The sequence below is a fragment of the Etheostoma spectabile genome, chromosome 22 (genome assembly GCF_008692095.1).
Source record: "Etheostoma spectabile isolate EspeVRDwgs_2016 chromosome 22, UIUC_Espe_1.0, whole genome shotgun sequence".
Classification (NCBI taxonomy): domain Eukaryota; kingdom Metazoa; phylum Chordata; class Actinopteri; order Perciformes; family Percidae; genus Etheostoma; species Etheostoma spectabile.
Window position 1 is genome coordinate 19512292 of NC_045754.1, and position 21181 is coordinate 19533472.

The following is a 21181-nucleotide window of genomic DNA, read 5'->3' on the forward strand; positions in this document are numbered from 1 at the left end:
ACTATGTAAGTGAAGCAGACCATGAATAAAACAAGCCAAAACAGAGAGTATGGTGTGTCTTTCCCTGTCTCACCTCTCTGTGCTGCTGCCTCTCCAACTGAGCAAACCAAAGCCTCTCTTTGTCGTCACCGTTGCGGTTTCCTGTGGATTCATACAGACTGCAGCGTTCAGTCCCATATGTTTGATAGAGAATAAAAACATGCATAACCGCACAAATATTTCAAATAATCCACAAGAAGAGCATGCTCAGACTCGGTAACAGCGAACTCAGGAACAAACCTCCCCTTAATATTAGGTCCTCCTCTACTGCCGAGATCTTTAAGTCTCCTCTGGAAACACATTTTGACCCTTTGGTGTATGACTTAGTTAAGGGACATTTAAATAGAAGTGTGTTGTCTGTGTGATGGTCATTGTGTCTATCTATTTATTGTCTTCCCTTGTTTTTATAACAGAATATAACTTTGTACAGCACTTTATTCAGCCTCGGTTGGTTTTAATTGTGCTCTATGAATGAATTGACTTGACTACTTGACAGCATCTCTTTGCACTCCATGCATGTTTGGAATTATGAAAAACAAAATGTTTTCTTTTTTTTTTTACTTTCAATCAGTCTATTGTAAGACCTGGATCCAAAAATGTCACCATGAAACATGTTTCTTTGCCGTGGCTGTTGACATGTCTTCACCTCTGTACTATATGTGTGACTGTTTTCTAGCTCTGTGTGGATTTCTGTTTTCATTTCTTCTTTTTGAGCGGAGCTGCTTGGAAAACGCAAATCAAAGGAAAGTATCATATGGTTTATGGTTTTAGTATGAATAAATCTTTTTTTCAGGAATATTGCAGTGCGGAACACACTGCACATTAGTACATCAAGGTGAAAAAACAGTGTTCCCACCGCTGTCCCTTTAAATGAGGACAGAGTTCATGTTAGGTCCCTAATTAAAACACCAGCAAAGAGAGGTGACATTTCCAAGCTTTTTAGCTGCCACATTCACACACACATAAATATACACACACACAGACAAATCATTTTAGTTTTCTGTCATAATGAGTAGGAACAGAACAATTGATTTTGTCATTGCAGACAGCACGCTCCGCTGATTGAATCAAACAAAGTCATTTCTAACTAATCGACAGCTAACAGAAGAGAAAATCTAAAAACACACATTGAAGAGTGCTCTGGTGTCACACACACACATACAGTGAGGCATCACACCGCTGCACTAGTGGGTCCTACTGGCTGATCAGGGTGACTGCACAGAGGGTGGAGGGATCTGCAGACCGTGCATCATTACTTCACTTCAACGCACGGGCAAATTTAACCCTCTTTAGGGGTGCTGAAGCATCCGTAAACTGCTAAATGCTGACCAAACCGACTTACGTTTGCTATATGCTGTATGTCAGGGGTCACACGCCTCTGGAGAAACTAGGGGTTAAGTGTCTAGTTTAGGGACACATTGGTTGATGTATGGCAGAATATCACGGCCTCATGAAACTCAACCCAAGCTAGCTCATTCAGAAAAAGATTCAGAGCCATTTTCAGAAAAAAGTGCATGTCAGCAATTAGTCAAAATCACATATTTCTCTAATTTTCCAAGTTACTGATACTTCTTTTACATAGATAAATATCCTATTTCATATGTAATAGCACCTCTTAAAGTAATGGCCCTGTGGCTCAGCATTGAAGGAAGTTTTCTCAGAATAGTTGGTGTCTTTCTAGTTACATAATTCAGTATTTCCCCTATCATAATACTCCACAGTGATGTTAAAAATGTTTTTGTTTTTTTAAGAGTTCCAGGCACCCTTAAAGCTCTGATCCAAGAATCGAGGGGGGTATTGTAAATGTAAATGTGCTGTATTTATATAGCGCTTTTCTAGTCTTAACGACTACTCAAAGCGCTTTTACATCTACAGGAAACATTCACCATTCACACACATTCATACACTGTGGCCGGGGCTGCCGTACAAGGTGCCACCTGCTCATCAGATAAACATTCACACACATTCACACTCCGATGCGCAGCTTAGGGTTCAGTGTCCAAGGACACTTCGACATGGGACTGTGGTGCCAGGGATTGAACCACCAACCTTCCGATTGGCAGGCAACCGCTCTACCACTGAGCCACAGCCGCCTCAGTGTAAGTCCTCATAAATATTTCACTCTTTACTTGAAGGTACATACATAAGAGTGACATGACACTGTCATGACAATAACTATACTATAACCATAACTTGTCATGACAAAACCGAATGACACTTACTAAAAGAAGCGTTGTGTCATAAATATTTATGACTTGTTTATAATGTTTATGACACGTTCATGTTGGTGTCATGTCAGTTTTATGTACATACCCTTCAAGTCAAGTGTAACCACTGAAACTTTGTCAAAATGCGATTCTATTGTCAGTCCAACAATCAGCCGTTATGTTTGACCTTCATTTTTGAGTCTGACATGGTCCTACCTCGAGTCCGGAGTTTGTAGGAATGGTTTTGGAGCAGCAGGTGAGCCAGAACAATCCACAGCAGCCATCCAGTCAGCACGGCTGAAGACCAGGGGCTGGGTAACGGCAGCGTCTGCTGAACAACACCCAGGAACACACACCCCACTGGGAGGGAGAGAGGACCAGTCAGTGTTTTAACATAGGGAACCATACGCGACAGGTCAAATTAGCCCATCTACTGCAATGCGTAGAATATTAATGGAGGCAGATTGTCACTCAGCAGCCAAAAAACTATGGTGATCTATTGAGTGGGGGTAAAAATTGAACATTCACTAGCCATTAAGCTGGTGGACGAAAAATTAATTTTGAACCCTGATTGCGATGTTAGACATGGCTTCATGCTACAATTGTTTTCTTTAAACTAGGAAAGAGCACATACACTCCTCATGGCACAGTGTATAAAAATAGGATGTCTGGTGACATTTTTAATTTAACTTGTCATCAAATCCTACAACAGCAACAACAGATCCCATGTTTAATCCCAAACCACCAATGAATGTCTCCTACTAACAATCTGTATCCAAAACCTGATATATAGGAAAATTTGCCATAACCTTGTTGAATTTTTGCGATAACAACATTATTTGCGATATATAAAGTGTACTCAATTCTGTCTTTCTGCTGCTTTCAGTATTCAGCTAAAAAATCTTGTTTAAAACAAACAAAAGAAAATCATTTTCAACATTGTTTTATTAAACATAAAAGGCACTATTAAAAATAGAATGACATTTTAAAGTGTTAAAGGCGTTAAAGTTTTCTAACCATATTTTCTTTCGATATGTCACAGCCTTTCGCTATGTATTTATTGCGCCAGTTGATGATGATAAAAAGCGATATTGTGCAACCTTACTCAAAACATATCAATGAGTGACACTGTTGCCCTGGGTAACATGTTCCTTCGTTAACATGAACGAACACACACACACACACACACACACACACACACACACACACAGTAGTTCATTTTGACTCCATCCTGTGGGTACGTGATCTGGGCTGCCTGCACATTCCGACATGCGCCCACATATTAATTTGGGTTCACAATTAATTTTGGCCCATGAAGCTTTTGCTACTTTTCCGACGTCTTACTTTTTCTGATGTTTTTCTGGTGCTTTTTAGACAATTTTGTTGCTTCTGCGACGTATTTGTTGCTTCTTTTTTTAACCCTTTTTGGAGCTTTTGTCAACATTTTTGGAGCTTTTTCCTATGATGGCTATGGACCTTTTCAACCAACTAGGCTTTATGAGGCCCAAACTGTAAGTGAAAAAGCTATATGAGACATGCAATAATACAATTTATTTGACTTTTTCCTCTTAAATAAAAGCATGTCAATAAACTATACATGTCCGGCCCTTGATGTGATTCTCATTTTTCAGGCTGGCCCTTAGTGAAGTTGAGTTTGACACCCCTGGTGTAAGGTTCACGAGGCCTGGCTATTGTGGGGGACTGAGATCATATTTCGGCATCATGTGCTCCATGGATGTGTAACAGATCATGGCAAACAAGTCTTGTCATCTAAACTTTGAGCAGCAGCAGCAATCCCACCCTGTTTCTCCAGAAAAATATATTTTCTACTCTTCTTACCAGCGAGTATCTGGGCAGTTGTGCCTGTTACCAAGTGCACCCAGTTGAAGATCATCCTCCTGCAGATGCAAAGACATAAGACCTGCTATGATTTCAACTAATGTGGATACATTTCAAAATCCTAACACTGCTCCACACAGGAGTAAATAAGGACAAAAATCCACTGATTTGAGACAGCGATAGAGAATTCATGGAGTAACTAAAACCTGGTTTTAGGTCTTACCTGGGGGACTCCGGGGCTGGCCTGAGAAATGCCACAATTAGCTGGAAGACAGACAGAACCATGATGGTGCAACCGATGTAAGGATGAGAGCCTGCATGCTACGAAGGCAGAGAAGACGAGAGAAACACAGAGGGACAGGAGCTGCAGTGATATGCTGTGTCTTTAGACAGAAGCAAGAAAATGACCAAAAACATTATACTACTTGTACTATTGATGCACATTTAAAATTATATTTTAAAGTTAAAGTGTGAGCTCCAGGGACTGCAGGACAGTGTGATGACGTGTCCCCAACCCCTCACCGAAGTATATTTCCAGGATAATTTCTTGTGACATCCGTCTGCTTCCACTTTCTGCTGTTATTAAAGCAACACTAGAGAACTTTTCCCTCAGGTTAGAAGTGGAATTGTACATTACATTATACAAGTTTGCCAGATTGGGTAGTTCGAATGAGACTTCACGAAAGTGGTAATGGACAATTCCAAAAGGGCTTTAGTGTTGCTTTAAACTCGGTTCAGGAAAAAAAAAATTGTTATACACTGAAAATGTCAAGTTTTGAAAGACAAATTTGGACAGTGCAACAAGGCCGGCCTGCTTGATTCTTTCAGCGAATGACTGTAAAGATCTTTGCAAAAGATACCTGTATGGTTATAGCATTTCATCTCTAGCTCAATGTTTTTTAGACCAGGGACCCCTTAGCTGGAAGAGAGACTGAGCAGGGACCCCTCTACTACATATAAAGTATACAATTGAGTCAATATTAAGCTGGGCCAAATGGATGTAAATAAATAGTTATTATTTATGCCTTATGTTTTAATGTTAATCGTACATTTGGAAGGCACAGTGAATCCTTAAGCTTAACTGTTTGACTATCAGAGTGGCTACTTTACCTATAGTAGGCTTATCTTAAATAGGCCAATTTATCTTTGCTATTAATATGTTGGATTCATATTAATGTATATTTTATGTATTTTTTAACATAGTTTGGCAGCCCCCCATTATTAACTCTGAGGACCCCCTAGGGGTCACCGACTCCCTGTTGAAGATCTTGGTTTAGACATTATGGCTGATAATCAAAATCCTTATGGAGAAAATCAATGTGATTTTGACTTCTGGAACCACACTGCTGTAGCCTGGTCCTACCTGACTGGTACAGTTCATTAGCACAGAGAGTCTGGCAAGTCTCTATTGACAAGTGTTAACTTCCTTGAAGGCGGGTACTATGCTGAAGTTTAAAACTATTGGGTCTGCCTTAACCAATCGCTAACGTTTGCTCATGATATATCATATGCCGGAACCGCCCGGAAACTAGCTTGTGGATGTTCTGCAGAGTTGCTCGCATCTTTCTCCGCTGCCTTAAACGCAGTCTAGCGCACGGCCTCAACAGCATCGTTCTCAGCCACTCCCTCTGTTCGCTGATTGGACCGGTAGAGATTTGACCGGAGAAAAATCCCGAAATATGCCGCAAACCCAGACGTAGTACAGAAGGAAAATGAAAATTGAGCAGACTTATGTTGGAGGGTGGAGCCAGGCTAACACCGTTGAGCTCCATCGGTGACTGTGGGCCGGCCACACGCTGCTCAGCACTAAGCCGCCCTGCAGAAAAACCTGCAGCTATTCTGTTATTTGTCCTGAAAGCTCAGCCTCTGGTGAGTCAGGATGAGCAAATGGTCGGTTGGATTCAAAACGTGTTGGTCACACCATGGAACAGAACTGCATGTGACAAACACGGCTGAGTCACACACACACACACGCAACAGAGTAGTTTGAGCCTACTTTTTTATAGTGAGAGCTATATGGTGTCAAAGGCTGAGAAGCAGCAAGAAGGAGGTCATCGGATTCCTGTGAAAATCTTTTAAATCAGACTTGAATTTTTCAAAAAATCCCATTTTGGACAACAGTTGGTTATAAATCACCTTTTCAAGGATTTTAGAAAAACATGGGAGTTTCAGTTCAATTCAATTTTATTTATAGTGTCTAATCACGACAGGAGTCATCTGAAGACAATTTACAGATGGAGTAGGTCTAGACCACAATTTACAAAGACCCCAAAAAAAAAACTTCCCTTAAACAGGCAGAACCCTAGGACAGACCCAGGGGGGTTAGGGCCCGGGGACACTGGTACAGATGCACAAAAAATGTGGAGATTGGTCTGCTATTATGATATCTGATAATTGAAAGAATGCTGGGGCCAATGGTGCCAATAACGTAATAACAGCTGAGTTAGAACAATGTCGCGGGAACAGGTGGATGTCTTCGTAGAAGAGATAATGTGATGTTCTGATGAAGTGATGTAATTCAAGGAATTTAGAAGTGCAATGTTTTCAGAGAACACTATTTACAGTTTTTATCTCTGATGTCAAGTACTTTGTCTCTAAAGAAGTGTAGGACGTCCTCACATTTAGAGACAGACACTTCTAAAGAGTTAGACATTAAAAAGTACTCTGGTGTTATGACAGTTTCAGTCAATAAGACTGGTAAGGGACTGAAGACTGTCCAGGAGTTTAACCCTCGTGTTGTCTTCCCGTCGACAATAAGCTTGTTTTCCTTCTGGGTCAAAATTGAAAATTAACTTTTTCTACTTTTTCTCTGAAATTTTTGTCCCTTTTTATCGACGCTTTAATTCAATTCAATTTATTTATAGTATAAATTCATTACAAGAGTTATCTCAAGACACTATACAGATAGACCACACTCCAGAATTTACAAGGACCCAACAGTTCTAGTAGATTCCTCCAGAGCAAGCAACAGTGCGACAGTGGCGAGGAAAAACTTCCTTTTAGGTACTTTCTTTAATAAAATTGTCACTTTTTCAAAGCTTTTTAAAATTCATGGTCAATAAACCCAATTTATATGACATTATATCCCATTTTTGAGTATTTTGACGATTAGTTACAATGAGAAGATGTTGAGTATCACAGACTGTCAAAGTTTAGTCAGGATACAGTTTTGAAATCATTCAAACATGTTTTCATATACTATAAAAAGTTTGATGAAACAGAAAATTTAATGGAAATAATCATACTTTTTTTCTTTTTTTATGTTGTATGGGTTTCATACAACGTACATCCATAATATTTTTAGGCAATTTGGTTCAAAGAAACCCATATTTATGATATTAAAAACTTTGAAAACAGGTTAAATTTGACTCAGGGACAAGTGTGAGGATATGGGAGCGGAGAAGAGCAGGGCAGACAGCAGGAGCATGTGGAAAATCAAGGAAGAAATGATTACCCCGTGGTCAGATAGCTGAAAGATCTTCTATCACAGGGTTGAAGACAGAGAGCCCTAAGGAGAAAACTAAGTGTAGGGTCTGACCTTAAACATGGGTTAGACCCAGAGGTGGAAATATTCAGAGCCTTTATTATAAGTGATCCCGGAAGGCTTGTATCACATGGATGCACAGACAGTGTTGTTGTTTTTACTTAGAATTCCTCATTGGGGCGACAGAAACTATGCATTATAGCTTTCCGTAAAAGTACTAATACAGCACTGTAAAAATACTCTGTTACAAGTAAAAGTCTTGCATTGAAAATGTTAAGTAAAACATTTCCCTATCATCAGGAAAATACCTAATGTACTTAAACTATTAAAAAGCAAAAGTACTAAACGCAGAAGCATCCTGCCATTTTAGAAAGTGTAAAGGATCCCAACAGCTTAATGGTCTAACCATCTCAGCTGGACTAGTAGGATTACATGGTGTTGGGTAGTTTAATTTATAATGAAACATCCGATTGTCCAAACTACATGTGTTAGGGTTAGTTGCAAAAGTCTTAATTTGTAAAGTAACTTAAGCTCTCAGATGAATGTAGTGGAGTAAAAAGTACAATATTTCTCTCTGAGATGAGAAGTAGAAAGTGGCATGCAAAGAAAAGACTCAAGTAAAGTACAAGTACCTTAAAATGTGTACTTAAGTACTGTACTTGAGTAAATGTACTCAGTTACATTGTGCCATTTACTGATCATCGGAAACCAAAAGATTCAGAGGAAATAAAAAAAAAAAAAATCATGGGTCATAGCTCCAGGGCAACAGCAAATGTGGATGTTCAAATCACTAAGAAGGACAATATTGTTGTATTTCAGAGTCATTTGGGAGATGAGAGCAGATAATTCACTGATACAATCAAAACTGGCCTCAGAGGGTCTGTATACTAAGCAGAAGACTAGTGGGATGCTACCTTTCAAAAAGCTAAACATTCAGAGGACGAAAAAGGGTCTATAGAGACACTGGGGCACTTGAGGACATGTTTGTGAATTACTGCAACCCACCACCTTGTGCATGTGACTTGGGGTGATGAAAGTGAGAGAAACTTCAATGCAAGGGGGAGAGGCGATCATCAGTTAGCCTTGACTAAGTGATAAAAAAGCAGTTTATATTTTGGGACACCATGAAGTATTGACAGAGAGCCCCATTTAACAGACTAAAATTGACCCTTCTGTGTTTATTTGTCTTTAAAACTACACCCACCTACTGTACGTCATGTTGCAACCATCAATCTGACAATGTTTTCTATTAAAAGAAATGATCTGTTTTGCATTTGTGTTTTAAATGTATGGTTATACTGAACACTTCAATTGTGGATTTCGACATTCAACCATCTTACGAATACAAGAAGGGCCTGAGCAAGCTTTACTTCTAAAAGAAGGTTCAGGTCCTTCAATGTACAGTATGTAACTGGAGGCTCCAGATGTTCTATCAGTCCGTTGTTGCAAGCACTGCCTTCTTTGCTGCGGTGTGTCGGGGTGCTGACATCAAAGCAAAGGATGCCAACAGACTGAACTAACTCATTGAAAAGGCAGAGTCTGTAGTTGGCATAGCAGTTAGCTTACCTCCATGGAGGAGTTGGTCAGAGACAGAATGCAAGCAAAACATCTGGCTATTATGGATCATGACCCCTACCCCCTCCACAGAACACTAGACACACTCAAGAGCCCCTTCAGCAACAGACTAATTCAACGCGGCTGTTTAAAGGAACACTACAGGAAATCATTCTTGCCTGCTGCCATCAAACTTTATAACTCATCTGCCCGTGTCAGAGCTCACCCTACCTTAGACCAGATGACCACTGTTAGTCTCTATCAACTCCTCTGTGCCTATTAGAACTATATCAAGAAACTGAGACTTTAAGCTACCGCTTATCTTTTGCACCCGACACTCCAGAAGGATTACCACTTACTTATATACTATTGTTAATATTTATTTACAATCATATGTCCTCTCTGCACCTAATGTATTCATCACATTGTAAAGCTCTTTACTGTGCAATGCATTCCCACTGTATTTGTATTCCTCCTCTTAAAGGGCATTTGTGTTGTGTTGTACTGTATTAATAATATAGCATGATGTTGTGACTGTTTTAAAGGGTCCCTGGGTGAGTGCTTAGGGACCGTCTACAAACTACAACAACGAAAAGAGATATGTAGGCTACAATATAATGATTAAATAAGCTAGTGTCTCCAAACTTACCTCAATTATACCTTGTCTCCTGCCAGTTGCACTACAGCACTTTATAGTTTTGAAAATATGTTTGTAACTCTTTTCGGTGTTGTAGTTTGTAGACGGTCCTGAAGCAGAATCAGAATCAGAAATACTTTATTGATCCTTGCAGTATCAAACAGAGCTGAATTAGCAGAACGTTCAATGCATTCCTGTCAGATTCACTGTGTTCACTGTGTGAAGGAATCACTGCACATTGGTAGGCACTTTTAATGACATGTTGAACGTGTTTAGAAGCTAAAAACACACCTAAAACTTGCCCTGTTTAAGCCTGTTGCGTGCTATGCTAGCAGGAGGATAACATGGTGGAGGCAGCAAGATTGGTTTTGTTTTTCTCTCTACTGACAGCACTCCAAATTTACTGTTGTTGTATTGGAATCGACCGTAATTCTCCTTTAAGGGTTTAGCGTGCCGCATGAAGAATTTTGGGAGCTAGCATTAGCTAATAGGCCTACCTATGCATGATTGGTGGTCATGAATATTCAAAAGTGGTTTAATGTTGAAGGAAATTTATCCGACAGAAATAGAGAAACGTCCAGCTTGGAATGGAAAAAGGACAAGTTGTCAGAGGAGGAGGTGGAAGAAGTCATAATAGAAGGCCTTGCTTTTGCTAGAACAAAAGATGCTTGACACACACAGGGAGAGGGATGTATATTCACGGATCGTAACAGTCGAGTCATAAAAATTGTGTGTAAAAACCCTTTAGGCAGGGTAGGGCACAGCCTTTTGTATGTTCACCTGAACAAAACAGTCCTTGCTGGGCCTTGTGTTCCTGTACACTGTGTCTGTACCAGGCAGTTATGTTCCCCCTCTGATCCAATGGACATCACAATAGAAAGATTGACAGCACTCTTGCCTAATGGACTGGGTGTCAAGATGACATTTTATATGTGTTTAATAGCCTATTTTTCAGTTTTACTTCTAAGTGTGTCATGCCTTAAAGCTATAGTGCGTAGTTTGTGTCTCCCCCATGAGTAATTTTAAGTAATGACGACAAAACTATCGGCGTGTCCACATGATACAAGCCTTCTGTGACTGTGCGCCGCGCTTCTACTAGTTTATACTAGTACAAGTCTTTACAGATGGCTGGTATATAAACACACACACACACACACACCACTCTCTGAGGTCCACCAACACGCCATTACATGATGACACAATGAATTGTTGTGGAGTTGTGCGTGTGAGACTGACGCAGAGACACACAGCAGAAGATTCTGAGATGCCAAGAACCAGTTAGACAGATGGAGGGACAGGTGGACCATCATGGAGGGGGTACACACACACACACACACACGCACACACACACACACACACAGCGACAGAGCAACTTACCTTGCTCCATCCCATCCTGTATATGAAAGGGAGGGTGAAGGCCACTGCCGTTAGGACCACAGCCAACACCGCCATGGTTCGATGGAGCTACGGAGCGCAGTAGAGAGGGAGAGAGAGGAGGACCAATCAATTACTTGATGAAGTCTGGATCTCTATCTCTATTATCTCTATTGTTTTTTCACCCGCCCAAACCCGTGACATTTTCTTGTAAGCTGAAAGCAGGGTTATGTGTGTAAAAATGTGTGTGTACACAAAGTCACCAAGATGACAGGCTAACAACATTTTCTTTGAGACGTAGGCCTCAGGTCTTAGTGATTCTTAGTAGTAGAAAAGAAATCTATCTATCTAAATCTAGCTAAAAATAGGTGACCTGGGGCCATCCACTTCCTGTTGTTGAATTTTCAAAATACACCCATCATTTTGTATCTTACTAGTAGCTAGTACAGCCAGTACACCAGACCACCTTTGGGGAAATGAGTGACACCACAAACTAAAAACTCCCTAGCTCCCATAAGGTAAAGCCTAGAGGTCCGAAACTTTAAACATGCGTTATCCCCAAAATGTAGAAGGTAAATGTGGTGGTTTGCATAATGTGGTATAAAGCATGTCCTAGGTATTGTTATTCAAATAGGACTTATTTAGGCGAGGTTTTTGAGCTTTGTTTTAACTGATGTGTAGGTTGAGTTTTGCTAGAAAAGCACATCTCCAGAACTGAATGATGTATGCATTCAAATGAAGCCTCATACGTCCGTTCTGGTCCTGCAGTTCTCCTGTTATAAGCTTTTCCAATTGGGAATAGCAAATAGGCAAAAATCAAACAAAACAAGCTAGATATTAACAAGTTAAAAGGCTGCAGAATACAGGAAATGACGTCTTTTCTGTTAAACATGTTCTGGGGAGGACCCCACAACCCCCATGAAGATTGTCCAACCCACATTTTCAAAGCTCCCCGCATGATATGTAGAGCAGGCTCCCCACATGATATGTGGAGCAGGCTCCGGTTTGCCTTGCAACAGCTGTTAATTATGCTGTTATAGTTTTAGATTCCCGGGGGACTTCCTTTGACACACTGAGCTCCTCTCTCTCCACTCTCTTTCCATCTGTGTGCATCCATGTCCCAGAAAGGCTTGTTACTAACTTAGCTCTGGGGAGCTTAGTCCCCAGAGTCCTTATATTTTTCTTGCCTTGCAGATTTTCTTGGATTAGGGTGGCACCTAAATCATAGTTGCAGCCGTGGTTCTGCTCAGCAGCCTGCTACGCACAACTACGTCCTGCCATGCCCTGAACTCTAATTTTTGTAACTATTTTCTAGTCATAGGTCTATTATCTTTATTTTTACTATAATTTCCACTGTTAATCATTCCACCCTCCATGGACACATTCTGCACAAAGCGCTGCCAGAAAAGAGCAGAGAGAATTATTAGGGACACATCACATCCAGCTCACCCCCTGCTCATACACAAAAACTGTACATATCATCTCAGGCACAAGCGAGCGGACAGCATCATCACAAAGAGAACACGGTTTTATAAGAGCTTCTTTCCAGCTGCAGTGAGACTTTTGGCCAAAACAAAATGAACTATTCTGCTCAGGGCCTGTGTAACATAACATATCTGTGCAATACATCTGTGCATCTTATTTATTTATTTAATAATAACTGTGCACTTCAATATCTTATAAGGGGTTATCTTTAGGGGCCAAGGGCAACATGCAATTATACTTTTTGCAATTTATGAATGCAAATTTATTTATTTTTCCTTGTACTTTTTAATGGTTTTGCGCAAGTTTATTTAATTATAATGTAAATGCTTTGTGTGTCTTTTTAAACTCGACTTGACTCTCTGAGTAACAACCGCACAAGAGTTCCTTTGTGTGAAAACACAAATGGCAAATAAAGTTCTTGAATCTTGAACCAACCGCTATAATTATTATGCAATCTCTGTATCTGTATATCTGTGTCTCTGTGTCCAACCCGTCACCGGCAGATGCCCACCCACAAACAGCCTGGGTCTGTCCGAGGTTTCTTCCTAAAAGAAAGTTTTTCCTCGCCACTGTCGCACTAAATGCTTGCTCTTGGGGAAAATGTTGAAATTGTTGGGGCTTTGTAAATTATAGAGTGTGTTTTAGACCTACTCTATCTGTAAAGTTTCTCGAGATAACGCTTGTTATGATTTGATACTATAAATGCAATTGCATTGCGTTAAATAATATCGGAGCTCTCACCTGAAACCACAGCTGTTGTCCCAGCAGAGTCGTGTCAGGCCAGCAGTCTTGTAGTGGCGAGCAATGATGATGGCTGTGCTCACCGTCCACATCCAGACAGTCAGCATTAACACACCTGAGAGGACAGACCATATTAAGTGATTTTATAGATATATGGGGACATCTGAGATTGGATTAATACTGTTAATGAATGTATTCCCCAAATGGAGATGCGGTCTGTTTGGTCATATGCAGCATTTAACGGGCCAAAACTGATTGTCCTTAAAGAGCTGCTATTAAGCTTTTGGGGATTTTTCCAATCTTTTAGTGCACTATAGTTGTTTGTTTGTATGTAATAGATGTACAAAGTATGAAAAAGACATTTCCCTCCAAAAGAAGCTTTGTCTCCCATGGACAGCACTTTTTTTCCTCAATGCCTGAAAACGCCTCGTCCACATTCCTGTTTGAAATTCATCAATTAGTCACTGATTGAGAATGCCAGCCAAGTTTATCATCTGTGCTATCCATTGGTGCTGCATGAGCAAGCACAGCCCACCCAGTGGTTTGTTTGAATATGGTTGACCAATCACAACCAAGTGGGCCAGCTGACCAATCAGAGCAGACTGGGCTTTTCGGGAAGGCGGGCCAAGAGCTCAGACCGACTGTTTGATCCGAAAGCTCTGAAAAAAGCCCAAAAAGTGCAAAATACAAAACTTCTCAAATACAAAAACACACCCACATCAATCACCCACTTGAAATAGCTATATCAGTCAAAGTCAAAGTCAAAGTCAGCTTTATTGTCAATTTCTTCACATGTCAAAACATACAAAGAAATCGAAATTGCGTTTCCCTCTATCCCACGGTGACAACAAGACATTTTAACCAATTTGGTCCGCAGACAAACATAACATTCAAGTAAACAGTATAAAAAGTAAAAATAAGAAGATATGTACAATGAGGAAAATAAGAGCAGCAAAATTTGAGTTAAGAAAGTGCAATTAGAAGTGAAATGCAAGAAATGTAGAAATGCAAGTGCAAATAGAAGGAGTTTAAACTAAGTAAGGCGCTGTAGCGTCAACAGTCGAACAAACAGCAGTTGCTGGTCGTATGTAGCCGCTACAGAGCTCCGGGACGCCGGCTACCAGCAGCAGTCGTTTAACCACCCAAAGGTGACTGAGAGCTGGCTGCAGGCACGTTGTGCAATTTCATTTTGAGATTAGGTTACATGAAGTATTAAAATTCATAAATAAGTGTTTTTGGCATGGCTGGCCAAGTGGCACTATATCCATGATAAGAAAAAAGGATTTAATTCTGGCACGTTTGTGTTGTTTATGTCCATCCCTCGGTTTTTTCACAAATCGCACCTTGGATATATATATATATATATATATATAATATATATACGTAATATATAATATATATATATATATATATATATATATAGATTATATATATATAATATTATATATATATATATATATATATATATATACTGTATATAATATATATATATATATATATATCAGTATATATATATATATATATATTATATTAATACTGTTAATATATATGATTTATTGAATAATATATATATATATGTCAGGTATGTAATGGTATGGAAGTAAATGGATGAACGTCTCTACTTTAAAGAAAAAAGCCTAAAACAGTTATTTATTTTTAACTAAAGAAAATCGACTCTGCTCTGCTGGGCCATGAAACTATTGCCTATTCATCTTATTGGTGAAACAGTCTCTCTTGCTAGTAAAACAGGGATTTTACTATGAATCTCATTTCTCTGAATGAAACAACATCAGAAAGCTGATTTAAATGTAGTATGGTTGAGCCTGGAGGCAACCACAGGAAACGACCACAGGGGGCTTCATGCAGTCTGAAGCTGTAACTCCGACCAGCATGAACAAAGTTTTTGTAACATGGGCACAGTTAGGCGTCTGTGTTTGCTTTTTTTTAGGGAGCAGTCATGTGGGGACACCGCCAGTTTGTGACTAGAAGGACTGAAAGTTTCTCAACACATTTGGGAACTAGTGACAGCACAGGTGAAAGTAATCCTGGCTGTCCTTTGCTTGGGAACAAAACCAATTCAGTGATATGTAACAAAAACCTTTATTTTAAACATCTTCATCAGACCATTAGTTCCTAATACTGTATCTGCAAATACAAACCTTTGTTTTAATCTCTATATTTTACTTAAATAAAAAATATTTATTATTAATTGTCATTTTAGTTACTTTATTTGGTAGATCTTTTTCCACAGCACTGTGTGTCACCAGTCTGGCTGCACAAGTTAACATTCTGGGATAAGGAATAAAATGCTCTGGCTTGTTTGTATTGCTTTGAACCAATCACAATTGTCTTGGGCGGGGCTTAGCCCAGGATGCAGTGACAGCACCCTTGCAATGTAGATAGCCGAGATACAGGAAGGGGAGGAACTTTACGTTTGAAGTATACAAACTGTTGTGTTGTTTTAGGTCACTGTGGTAATGTGAGATGTAATGAACATCAGAGTCAAGCCTTTCAGTCTTTAAATTAATGGACTTTAAGACGATAAGGGCACTTTCACACCTATCATTCTGTGACTCAACAATGTTGCATTTTCCATTTGTTCGGTTTGTTTTCCCACTGCACTTCAGTCAAACGCACCAAACACTGAAAACGCATGTCACGCAGTCGAGACGGTCGCACAATTATTGAACAGAATATACGAAACTCGCAGACACTTCTGCTCTCAGAAATAATGGAGCAACACCAAATCTATAACGTCTTGAGTTTTCTGGTTCTGCTTTAGTGTTTGTGATATTTTAGAAGAAGGCGAACAATCTGAGCAGCTGACAGAAAGCGAGTGACGGAGAGAGAGAGAGATGATGATGAAGTCACACAGACGACCAGCAATGTGTGGTCATATTAGGTTATGGATCTGAAAGTTGTTTAGTTAGGTATAGAAATAGTCCGTAAATTGTGTGCAAGGCTTAAACTGCAGGTTAGTAAATCCTCGGTTTTTGGTCCACTTCCTGTATTTGGGTAAGATCGCGTTCTCACCTGAAGTGAACTGAACTCTAGTTTACTTAGAAGAGAACAGAGACCCCCGTTTTCAAGCAGAACAGAGTGGGTTTGTTTGATCCACACCAGAGTTGGGATGAGCTTTCACACCAGCCCAAACCAACTGGACTATCAGACCAAAACAACGCAGGTGTGAAAGCAACCTAAGTGGCGTTAATATACAGAGCCCATACTAGATATTACCGGTAGATCAGCCAACATTTGTCAACCAACCGTGCAACTTGAGCAGCAGGGGGGAGCGGGAGCCAACCAGATCCTCCGGATACCCAGTGATCGCCTTCTCATTGGTGGATATCAGAGGTTGCCGATTGTGTCTGTGGATTACACCTGCGGAGGGCAAAGTTTTGACAGCTCTGCATTATATTTGCACTAATTCATTTTGCACACACACAAAACATTAACACAGGAACATTCATGTTGAACTCAGTGTAAAATTGTTTTCCATTAGTCGTTGACGAGGAAGGAACGTAAGCTAATGTCAGATGTGACTCAAACAAGTATTCCCACTGACTGTCATCACTAGTAACATTGTATACAACCTGAGGTGTGACTAACCAATTTGCTTTCAACACAGGTCTCACACTGCTCAGCAGATGACTGTGTTTGTGATGATAATACCATGTCATAATACAATAAGGAAAATTTCATTGAATATTATGGCATTTAACCATTTAACACTCACCCCCCTAAGAGACACTAAATATTAGCAATTTAGTATTGTGATTCCTTAAAGTTAGGGGGCTCACAAGAAACAGATCAAAACAGTAATAACCAAAATGGAAGCAGAGACGGAGATATCCTGACTGTTAAGCTAGGTTTATTGTCCTCGTGGCGTTACGGGCGCAAGGTCCACGAGCCGTAAAATGACGTCACCACGGCGCTTGGTCGTACAGTACATCTCTGAATTTATGTAACTACGCGCCCATGACGCGTGCTGCACTTTCAGTTCAACATGGTCGGCCAGGAGAGCAGGTCACGTTAACGATTAAAGAAGCTCGTTGTAATGTTTGGTGGTACGCCGGGGTTGATCTCGGATGTGTTTACTGCTGTTGCCAGGCAGCCTGCATTCCTTTACTCGCGGTCTCTTCTTCTCTACTACTTCTTGCTCATTCACAGGTTAGTTTGTTTGTACGTCCTCTGATGTTTGGGAGAAAACTGCAACAAACAATGCATAGAGGACAAATGTCTCTGTGCAAGCTTGTAGAAGAAAAAGTACTTTTCAAAGTAAAAGTACATCCCAAAAAAAGTCAATTACTGGAATGTGAGTAATTGAAATTAATTTCTTTCCACATCTGCTTTTTGGAACCAAATGTTTTTTTTAAACTACAAAAGCGCCCTTGTCAACCATTCCTTTTCAAAAAAGAAGCCAAGCGTGATGATGGACTTACGTAACCATCATGAAAAATACAAGCCACTGCTGACTTACCCTGGTGAGATATACCATGTGTAAGAAACAGGAAGTAGCTCTGGTTTAAGTTAAACCGTCTCTCCACCTGAGGGACGAGGATGTTTCTTTGAAAACGACATTGGATGAACCCATCAGCCGACCTCCACGCCCGACCCCACAGGTCCTCCTGGAGACACAGAGGTCAACATATACAACTGACTGACTGTCTGTTAAAACAGAGAGCCACTGTTGCTGTATGCTGATGATCAGTGTGTGTTTGAGAGTATACCTCTGTAATCAGCTCAGGGGGTGTTCGGCCTGAGACATAAGCCGCACTGATGGTAACTCTGCCTCTATCATTCACACACAGATAGACGTCATCATTCCCCTACAGTGGCAGAAATACATACATCTTGTTACAGATCTCTTTTCAATTCCCAAAACTAATATTTATAACTGACAAGATTTACAAAAAATATCTAGATTCTTTTAAGTTCAAAGTTCATTTTTGACCTTCAAAAACTCTTTAACAAGGTCCATTTGATGGAGTTTTTTCATAGCTTTCCATTACATCTCATGGCATTTATCCGCAGATCATGTTGTTGTTAAATTCATTGAATCTAGAGATTTCTGCCTTTTGGAGGCATAATGTGCAATGTCATTTTAGTGATGGAAACCAGATTTTTTTTTTGATGAAGCTCACCATCCATTTGTCCAGAGACAGGGCAAAGGACAGGTAACCTTCAGCAGGCCCACTGAGTTCAAACATCACACCCGATCCTTCTTGATCAGTCGCAAATGACAGGAACAAGCAGTGGGGATCTGACTCTGGGTGGCAGCCCAGCGGGTCTCTGAGACAAGATTTACTGTGGCCACACCCCTCGGAACTAAACTGAAGAGGAAAAACACAACAGTCCACACATGAAGCTGACAATATTATTCTAAATGAGCTAGGTATTCTGGATAGTCTACAACCCTGCCTTTAAACAGTTTTCTTTGGAACATCTTTCTACTGCAGAAATAAAATGTCAACTGTTGACAGTATCTGTGTTGTGTCTAAAGTATAAGAACATGTCCTAAAAGAACATAATGATGCTATCGGATTTTAATAGCAATTTTTGTGTGCCTGATTCTATGTTATGTCGTTGTATTGGAAAAGAAGGGAAAAGGTTTTTTATCCAATGGGGGTGAACTGATCCTTTTAAATCCTATTATATTATTTAACAAGTAATGTGTAATTATGACCCCTTGGTCATCACTACTATTAATGCAAGAAAGTGAGCCATTTGTAATTGAAAAAATACTTCCTGTATGTGGTACACAGTCAACCACCTGGGTCATAAACGAGCTAAGTGTCCATTACCACCGCCAAGGAGGGTATGTTGGTTTGTTTGTTTGTCTGGCAAAAAAAAAAGTACTATTGGCCCAATTTTGATGAACTTGTTGGAACGGTGTGTCATAGGTCAAGCGGAAAGCCACTAAAATTTTGGAACCGATTGGAATCACAGTGCGGTTACATAAATAATTTTATAAACATTGCGAGACAGGGCATGGCCTTGGCAGACATTTGTACTCTCAAGCTACATTTACATTGCAACATTTGGGTTTAAAAACAAATATCTTTTGCTACGTTTACACCCCTCATTCCCCCTGCTCTGGCGTTTCAGAGCCCCTTAACCAGAGACATTTGAAAAACTTCTGACCCGTTTTGGTTTGGAATATGCGGGGTTATGTTGCAAAACGGAGACCTTTGTCAACACCAATACTGCCCCCAACGTTTCTCCGCCTGATTGGGTCTTATCGGTCATGACGTCTCATTCTCTGAGACTGAAGCTACTAACTGTACTATGGCAACTACCAGCAGCCGCCAGATGTTGATGAGATATTTTGGTTTGGGCCTGTTAGTTTAAATGGACATTAGTTGTTCTTCTGGAGCTAAAAACAGTTGCACAGAGATGGTTTTTGGCTCAAAACCCTGCTTAAAACCCAAACGTGGCAATGTTAATGAATCCTCAGAGAGCCATTCTAGTTCATGTTGATGTCAGACACTGACCGGTGTGGACAGAGCAGCGGGGCTGGTGGTTTGACCAGAAACAGCAGTTGATGGAACAGCAGTTGCTCCTCTAAGAGAAGCCACAGGACCTGCAATCTTCACCCAGTAGACCTTATACTTATACACCACTGTCACTCTGCAACAAAAAATCAAACGCACCTTGAAATAGTAAAATATATAACAGAGTAAAATGTCAATGTAAAACTATAGCCAAATAACAACATGACAAAAAGCCTTGTGCTTACTCCATCATCACAAATCTGTGTTACACGCAGGTTTTGGACCCTTGTATAGAGCTCAACAGTGACCGGCCCGCCCACTTTTTGATACCGGAAGTTTTTTTTAATCATTCAACATCTTTGTTGACGCTTTCAAAAATGCGTATACTAAGAGTGTTAAGCCTGGAACCAAGCCAATCAGCTACAAGATGAATCGTGACCAATAAAAAACTCAATCCAGCGCAAGGCTGAAAGGTTAAGACTGTGTACAGAAACAATCATAGACTTCAGTCATGGACGTAGGTGTTGTTTCAACATTGGACACACACACCAAACACACACACACACACACACACACACACACACACACCACACCACACACACACACACACACACAACACACACACACACACACACACACACACACACCAACACACACAACACCCCACCTGGGGGTTGTCCTCATAACATTTGAGCGTCAAAACAAAATTTCCTACATTCTGGTAAATTTTTATGCAATTTATGATTTTTCTGCAGCAGTCATGGAGCACATGTCTTTATTTATGTAAAGGAAATTATAATTCTCCTGTGTTGTTCAAAAATGTCTGCATATTCAAAACATCACGAATCATGTACTGGACATCTCAACCTTGTGAAAGCCAGATGCTCCAAAGTTTAAATCTACATAAATCACATCTTTACGTACATGTTTAGTTGCCTTTCAAATTTTTAATGGTGGACAAATCTACCTTTTCAAAATACTGAGGGGAACATATCCCCTGCAGCCCCCCACAAAATCTATGCCCATGACCTCAGTGGTAGAAGCTTGATAGCCGTTCCCATGGATTTGAAGGTGTGGTAGATTCCCATGGTAACATCAAACTCCGCCTATCAGAGTCACTGTTGATTGTGGGTAGTGTAGTACTTCTCCGTGACATTGTAAATTAAACCTGTTTTTCTTAAAACAAGGTTGAGTTCATAGGGATTTGTGGCTTTTACAGGAGCAGAACCCTTCATTTAACAACCTCAGAGCTTGTGTCCAACTTTTATGGTTAGGCCATTATGACTAACAATCAAATAATGAATGAGAAAACCAATGGGATTTTTAA

The 21181-nt window shown here is 40.2% G+C and overlaps 1 protein-coding gene across 1 annotated transcript in view; it reads right to left on the reverse strand.

Moving 5' to 3' along the window:
- Nucleotides 1–21181, reverse strand: part of frrs1b (ferric-chelate reductase 1b) — a 28764-nt gene that overhangs the window by 284 nt on the left and 7299 nt on the right. Inside the window, 12 exon segments of the mRNA XM_032504363.1 lie at nt 74–141; nt 2463–2606; nt 4086–4144; nt 4309–4406; nt 11138–11224; nt 13361–13407; nt 13410–13475; nt 16628–16741; nt 17841–17988; nt 18091–18189; nt 18505–18693; nt 19855–19990. Coding sequence (XP_032360254.1) covers nt 74–141; nt 2463–2606; nt 4086–4144; nt 4309–4406; nt 11138–11224; nt 13361–13407; nt 13410–13475; nt 16628–16741; nt 17841–17988; nt 18091–18189; nt 18505–18693; nt 19855–19990 — 1255 coding nt within the window.